The 7,914-nt window shown below is 50.2% G+C and overlaps 1 protein-coding gene across 1 annotated transcript in view; it reads right to left on the bottom strand.

Annotated features, from left to right (window-relative positions):
- Positions 1–3,180, bottom strand: part of LOC135566891 (disintegrin and metalloproteinase domain-containing protein 12) — a gene marked incomplete at its 3' end in the record, with an annotated part of 15,209 nt that extends 12,029 nt beyond the window's left edge. The window contains exons 1-2 of the mRNA XM_065014463.1: positions 3,077–3,180; positions 100–297 (exon numbers count right to left, since the gene is read on the bottom strand). Coding sequence (XP_064870535.1) covers positions 100–273 — 174 coding nt within the window. The remainder of the gene's footprint in view (positions 1–99; positions 298–3,076) is intronic.
- Positions 3,181–7,914: the final 4,734 nt, after the last annotated feature.

Here is a 7,914-nt window from a genome sequence, read left to right as displayed (position 1 = left end):
ACAGTTCATCTCTGTCAACAACAACAACAACAACACCCTCCCTCCTGGATGGACCGACGGCCCAGTGATGTGAACAGGGCAACGGCGTTGAGTTCTCACCATGGCGTCGCCACACTTTGTGCCCGACATGACGAGGCCTGGGTCAGGCATGTCGTCCCCCAGGTAGACATGGGTCCCCCGGCACAGGATTCGGCCCCCCTCTTGGAGGGGATGTTGGTTTCTATGGAGACGGCATTGGTGCCTATTATTGGCCGGTTGGCTCCTCCTTGACATTGTATTTTGCCACACTTAGCATCTCTGTAAACAACAACAAACAACACCCCATTAATCAATAGATTAATCAATATCACCTGAATGACATTTCATTGTTACTGGAGCTAGAGTCTTAGCTGTGAAATAACTTGACTTTCTCTCCAACCATCTACAACAGTGGTGTCAAAATGATTTCCTGGAGGGCTGTGTGCCTGCTGGTTATTTCGTTATTTCCTTTCAATTTGTATCAAATGAAGACCTAGACAACCAGGTAAGGGGAGTTTTTAAACTAATCAATGACCTTAATTGATCAATCAAGTACAATGGAGGAGCGAAAACCTGCAGACACTGCAGAATTGACATTGACGCCGCTGAACTACAGTAACTACTGTGTTGTTAGAACTACAGTAACTACTGTGTTGTTAGAACTACAGTAACTATTACACAGTGTTCTGTTGTGCTGTTAGGACTCTTTTCAACCCCAGTTTAGGTTCTGTTGTGTTAGGACTCTTTTCAACCCCAGTTTAGGTTCTGTTGTGTTAGGACTCTTTTCAACCCCAGTTTAGGTTCTGTTGTGTTAGGACTCTTTTCAACCCCAGTTTAGGTTCTGTTGTGTTAGGACTCTTTTCAACCCCAGTTTAGGTTCTGTTGTGTTGTCAGGACTCTTTTCAACCCCAGTTTAGGTTCTGTTGTGTTGTTAGGACTCTTTTCAACCCCAGTTTAGGTTCTGTTGTGTTAGGACTCATTTCAACCCCAGTTTAGGTTCTGTTGTGTTGTTAGGACTCTTTTCAACCCCAGTTTAGGTTCTGTTGTGTTAGGACTCTTTTCAACCCCAGTTTAGGTTCTGTTGTGTTGTTAGGACTCTTTTCAACCCCAGTTTAGGTTCTGTTGTGTTAGGACTCTTTTCAACCCCAGTTTAGGTTCTGTTGTGTTGTTAGGACTCTTTTCAACCCCAGTTTAGGTTCTGTTGTGCTGTTAGGACTCTTTCAACCCCATTTTAGATTCTGTTGTGCTGTTTTCAACCCCAGTTTAGGTTCTGTTGTGTTGTCAGGACTCTTTTCAACCCCAGTTTAGATTCTGTTGTGTTGTTAGGACTCTTTTCTACCCCAGTTCCAGGGACATTCATATCAGCAGAGAATCAGACTGAAAGAGTGGCTGTAGCCCAGTCCTACATTAGACTGAAAGAGTGGCTGTAGCCCAGTCCTACATTAGACTGAAAGAGTGGCTGTAGCCCAGTCCTACATTAGACAGAAAGAGTGGCTGTAGCCCAGTCCTACATTAGACTGTAGCCCAGTCCTACATTAGACTGTAGCCCAGTACTACATTAGACTGTAACCCAGTCCTACATTAGACTGAAAGAGTGGCTGTAGTCCAGTACTACATTAGACTGTAGCCCAGTCCTACATTAGACTGTAGCCCAGTCCTACATTAGACTGAAAGAGTGGCTGTAGCCCAGTCCTATATTAGACTGTAGCCCAGTCCTACATTAGACTGAAAGAGTGGCTGTAGCCCAGTCCTACATTAGATTGTAGCCCAGTCCTACATTAGACTGAAAGAGTGGCTGTAGCCCAGTCCTACATTAGACTGTAGCCCAGTCCTACATTAGACTGTAGCCCAGTCCTACATTAGACTGGCTGTGAAACCCCCTTCTTTCCTTTGTTTTTCATTGTAAAAGGGTCTCAGTCAATCCCAGTCACATCCAGTTTTCTGTCATTGCTGCAATTAAGTCAATTAATAGACCGTTGATGAATGATTCAGGTCAACATCCCAGAATAGCACCCTATTCCCTTGTTTAGTGCCCTGCTTTTGAGCAGGGGCCATTGGGCACTGGTAAAGAGTAGTGCACTAAACAGGAAATAGGAATCCATTTGGGACACACACACTAATGTCTCTGTCGTCTAAAAACAATTAGAGGGGATCGTTAAGAAGAACAAACCCCCCCCCCTTTTTAATGCTAATTTAAATATTTCAACAGTTTCAATAAAGTCTAGACTATGACATCACATCTTCATTTAAAGACCGACACTTTTTTCTCCATTTTGTCTCCTGTTCGGCCTGGTAATTCTATACCCCTTTGTCTCCTGTTGTTGTCGTGGTTACCCTTTCAAAGATGTACAGCCTGGTAATTCTATACCCTTTTGTCTCCTGTTGTTGTCATGGTTACCCTTTCAAAGATGTACAGCCTGGTAATTCTATACCCTTTTGTCTCCTGTTGTTGTCATGGTTACCCTTTCAAAGATGTACAGCCTGGTAATTCTATACCCTTTTGTCTCCTGTTGTTGTCATGGTTACCCTTTCAAAGATGTACAGCCTGGTAATTGACCCTTTATGTACAGCCTGGTAATTTTACCCTTTTGTCTCCTGTTGTTGTCGTGGTTACCCTTCAAAGATGTACAGCCTGGTAATTCTATACCCTTTTGTCTCCTGTTGTTGTCATGGTTACCCTTTCAAAGATGTACAGCCTGGTAATTCTATACCCTTTTGTCTCCTGTTGTTGTCGTGGTTACCCTTTCAAAGATGTACAGCCTGGTAATTCTATACCCTTTTGTCTCCTGTTGTTGTCGTGGTTACCCTTCAAAAGATGTACAGCCTGGTAATTCTATACCCTTTTGTCTCCTGTTGTTGTCGTGGTTACCCTTTATTTGACTACGTTTTCGACTACTCACACACCTGTTAAAGACCCGAGTGGTCGATAACGTTGTCAAATAAACCAATCACATTGTAGTATAAGATAAAATGCAAGGGGGGGCCTCTTTTCACATTTTATTTAAAAACCAGCACATGCTGTGAGACAGTGGATGTGTGTACTGGTATGTCGTCTTACGGAGCTTCACACTTGGCAAAGGATCCCCTGGAGTCCTTCCCACAGTTCCCGTAGGGATCTCCTGCCGAGTTGACTCTCTCAAAGCAGATCCCTGGGGCGGGCTTGGCTCCTATCAGACATGGGGGACATATAACATCAGAGACAGACTGTAACTTCTCAGGCTTTATCTGATGTCATCTTTCTGTGGTTTCCTCAAATCCTCCTCTCCTCGAGGCTCCTCTCCTCACATCCTCCTCTCCTCGAGGCTCCTCACCTCCTTCTCAAACCCATTGGGGAGGAGCGGATTCGAGGCTCCTCACCTCCTTCTCAAACCCATTGGGAAGGAGTGGATTCGAGGCTCCTCACCTCCTTCTCAAACCCATTGGGGAGGAGCGGATTCGAGGTTCCTCTCCTTCTCAAACCCATTGAGGAGGAGCGGATTCGAGGCTCCTCACCTCCTTCTCAAACCCATTGGGGAGGAGCGGATTCGAGGCTCCTCTCCTCCTTCTCAAACCCATTGGGGAGGAGCGGATTCGAGGCTCCTCACCTCCTTCTCAAACCCGTTGGGGAGGAGCGGATTCGAGGCTCCTCACCTCCTTCTCAAACCCATTGAGGAGGAGCGGATTCGAGGCTCCTCTCCTCCTTCTCAAACCCGTTGGGGAGGAGTGGATTCGAGGCTCCTCTCCTCCTTCTCAAACCCATTGGGGAGGAGCGGATTCGAGGCTCGTCACCTCCTCCTCAAACCCATTGGGGAGGAGCGGATTCGAGGCTCCTCAACTCCTTCTCAAACCCATTGGGGAGGAGCGGATTCGAGGCTCCTCTCCTCCTTCTCAAACCCATTGGGGAGGAGCGGATTCGAGGCTCCTCTCCTCCTTCTCAAACCCATTGGGGAGGAGCGGATTCGAGGCTCCTCTCCTCCTTCTCAAACCCATTGGGGAGGAGTGGATTCGAGGCTCCTCTCCTCCTTCTCAAACCCGTTGGGGAGGAGCGGATTCGAGGCTCCTCTCCTAGGACCTTGCGTCATGTGTTTTGAGAAGAAGACAAGTATAGAGGTTGCCAGCAGTCCAGGCTAGGGAAATCTGAACTCAGAGTGGAACATCCCTCAGTGTTGTACAACAGTGAAATAATCTGAAATCAGACTAGAACATCTCTCAGTGTTGTACAACAGCGAAATAATCTGAAATCAGACTGAAACATCTCTCAGTTGTACAACAGCAAAATAATCTGAAATCAGACTAGAACATCTCTGTGTTGTACAACAGCAAAATAATCTGAAATCAGACTGAAACATCTCTCAGTGTTGTACAACAGTTTCCCCTCCCAACCTGTAGGGGACTCCACTCTCCACAAGGTTTGCAAAATGACAGTAATTTTCCCAAAATTCCCAGGTTTTCCAGAAATTCTGGTTGGAGCATTTTGGATTTGCTGCTTATTCACTTCTACATTTTAATTTAATTAATTAATTAATTAATTTAACCTTTATTTAACCAGGTAGGCCAGTTGAGAACACCTTTATTTAACCAGGTAGGCCAGTTGAAAAACAAGTTCTCATTTACAACTGAGACCTGGCCAAGATACAGCAAAGCAGTGCGACACAAACAACAACACAGAGTTACACATGGGATACTTACAAGAGTCTTCCCACCAAGATGTCTGGTAAACCTGGGAGTTTTTTGTGTGAGAGTGAACAGAATGTTGCGTCCCTGCTCTATACTCACCCTGGCCCCAGAGAGTTATCAGACCCTGTTCTGTACTCACCCTGGCCCCAGAGAGTGATCAGACCCTGTTCTGTACTCATCCTGGCCCCAGAGAGTGATCAGACCCTGTTCTGTACTCACCCTGACCCCAGAGAGTGATCAGACCCTGTTCTGTACTCACCCTGGCCCCAGAGAGTGATCAGACCCTGTTCTCTACTCACCCTGACCCCAGAGAGTGATCAGACCCTGTTCTGTACTCACCCTGACCCCAGAGAGTGATCAGACCCGGTTCTGTACTCACCCTGGCCCCAGAGAGTGATCAGACCCTGTTCTGTACTCACCCTGACCCCAGAGAGTGATCAGACCCTGTTCTGTACTCACCCTGGCCCCAGAGAGTGATCAGACCCTGTTCTGTACTCACCCTGGCCCCAGAGAGTTATCAGACCCTGTTCTGTACTCACCCTGGCCCCAGAGAGTGATCAGACCCTGTTCTGTACTCACCCTGGCCCCAGAGAGTGATCAGACCCTGTGCTCTACTCACCCTGACCCCAGAGAGTGATCAGACCCTGTTCTGTACTCACCCTGACCCCAGAGAGTGATCAGACCCGGTTCTGTACTCACCCTGGCCCCAGAGAGTGATCAGACCCTGTTCTGTACTCACCCTGACCCCAGAGAGTGATCAGACCCTGTTCTCTACTCACCCTGACCCCAGAGAGTGATCAGACCCTGTTCTGTACTCACCCTGACCCCAGAGAGTGATCAGACCCTGTTCTGTACTCACCCTGACCCCAGAGAGTGATCAGACCCTGTTCTCTACTCACCCTGACCCCAGAGAGTGATCAGACCCTGTTCTCTACTCACCCTGACCCCAGAGAGTGATCAGACCCTGTTCTGTACTCACCCTGACCCCAGAGAGTGATCAGACCCGGTTCTGTACTCACCCTGGCCCCAGAGAGTGATCAGACCCTGTTCTGTACTCACCCTGGCCCCAGAGAGTGATCAGACCCTGTTCTCTACTCACCCTGACCCCAGAGAGTGATCAGACCCTGTTCTCTACTCACCCTGACCCCAGAGAGTGATCAGACCCTGTTCTCTACTCACCCTGACCCCAGAAAGTGATCAGACCCTGTTCTGTACCCACCCTGGCCCCAGAGAGTGATCAGACCCTGTTCTCTACTCACCTGACCCCAGAGAGTGATGCACTGCTGCTCGTGTGTCTGGCAGATCCCGTTGTAGCAGTGTCCGTCCACGTTGTGACAGGCGTGCCCGTCATGCAGGTACACATTAGCAGGGCAATGGGGGTTGGCGCCGGTACAGAACTCTGGCAGGTCACATGAGTTACTGGAATCCCTGCACGGGGTTCCCGCTGCTTTCAGCTACAGACAGGTAGGCGGGCAGATAGACAGGCAGGCAGACAGACAGACAGGCACACAGGCAGACAGACAGGTAGGTGGGCAGATAGACAGGCACACAGGCAGACAGACAGGCACACAGGCAGACAGACAGGCACACAGGCAGACAGACAGGTAGGCGGGCAGATAGACAGGCACACAGGCAGATAGACAGGCACACAGGCAGACAGACAGGTAGGCGGGCAGATAGACAGGCACACAGGCAGACAGACAGGCACACAGGCAGACAGACAGGTAGGCGGGCAGATAGACAGGCACACAGGCAGATAGACAGGCACACAGGCAGACAGACAGGTAGGCGGGCAGACAGACAGGCACACAGGCAGACAGACAGGTAGGTGGGCAGATAGACAGGCACACAGGCAGACAGACAGGTAGGTGGGCAGACAGACAGGCACAAAGGCAGGCAGACAGGCACACAGGCAGATAGACAGGCAGGCAGACAGACAGACAGGCACACAGGCAGACAGACAGGCACACAGGCAGACAGACAGGTAGGCGGGCAGATAGACAGGCACACAGGCAGACAGACAGGTAGGCGGGCAGATAGACAGGCACACAGACAGATAAGGAGGGGAGACCTTGAGAGGCATGGAGGTCTGAAGTCTAAGAGAAACAGTAGAGGACAGACTACTCAGCTTACCTACTACTAACCCTACCCATTACATATGATTATAGAGTATCAAACAACTAGCCTAGTGTGTGTGTGTGTGTGTGTGTGTGTGTGTGCTTGTGTGTGTGTGTGTGTGTGTGTGTATCAGGCCCCTTCCCAGTGAAAATAAAGATTGAAGAAGATGTGAGTTTAAATGAGGGCTGTTGGCCAGCCGGTCAGTCAGTCTCCTACCAGGCAGTCATGACAGCACTGTCCGTGAGCACACACAGCATCCCCCTTCAGAGTACAGGTTGTAGAGTTACAGCACGGGTTCATACACTCCTGGAGAGAGGAGAGGAGAGAGGGGGAGAGAGGGAGAGGGGAGAGAGAGGAGAGGAGAGGGAGAGAGGGGGAGAGGGGAGAGAGAGGAGAGGTGAGGGGAAGAGGGAGAGGAGAGGGAGAGAGGGGGAGAGGGAGAGAGAGGAGAGATGAGAGAGGGAGAGGGGAGGGGGAGAGGGAGAGAGAGGAGAGATGAGAGAGGGGAGAGGGAGAGGAGAGGGAGAGAGAGGAGAGATGAGAGAGGGGGAGAGAGGGGAGAGGGGGAGAGGGAGAGAGAGGAGAGATGAGAGAGGGGAGAGGGGAGGGGGAGAGGGGAGAGAGAGAGAGATGAGAGAGGGGGAGAGGGAGAGGGGGGAGAGGGGAGAGAGAGAGAGGAGAGGAGAGAGGGGAAGAGGGGAGAGAGAGAGAGAGGGAAGAAAGAGGAGAGGGAGAGAGGAGAGAGAGAGAGAGGAGAGGGGGAGAGAAGAGAGGTGGGGAGAGAGAGGAGAGGAGAGGGGGAGAGGGGAGAGAGAGGAGAGAGGGAAGAAAGAGGAGAGGAGAGAGGAGAGAGAGAGGAGAGGAGAGAGGGGAGAGGGGAGAGAGAGGAGAGGAGGGGGAGAGAGGGGAGAGAGAGAGGTGGGGAGAGAGAGAGAGGAGAGGTGGGGAGAGAGAGGAGAGGAGAGAAGGGGAGAGAGAGCAGAGGTGGGGAGAGAGAGGAGAGGTGGATGGAGAGAGAAGAGGAGAGAGGTGGAGATGGGAGAGAGGAGAGGTGAGGGAGAGAGGAGAGGTGAGGAGAGAGAGGAGAGGTGGGGGAGAGAGAGGTGGGGGAGAGAGAGGAGA

Source organism: Oncorhynchus nerka, unplaced genomic scaffold (genome assembly GCF_034236695.1).
Source record: "Oncorhynchus nerka isolate Pitt River unplaced genomic scaffold, Oner_Uvic_2.0 unplaced_scaffold_3043, whole genome shotgun sequence".
NCBI classification, from domain to species: Eukaryota; Metazoa; Chordata; class Actinopteri; order Salmoniformes; family Salmonidae; genus Oncorhynchus; species Oncorhynchus nerka.
This window is presented reverse-complemented; position numbering and strand designations above follow the sequence as displayed.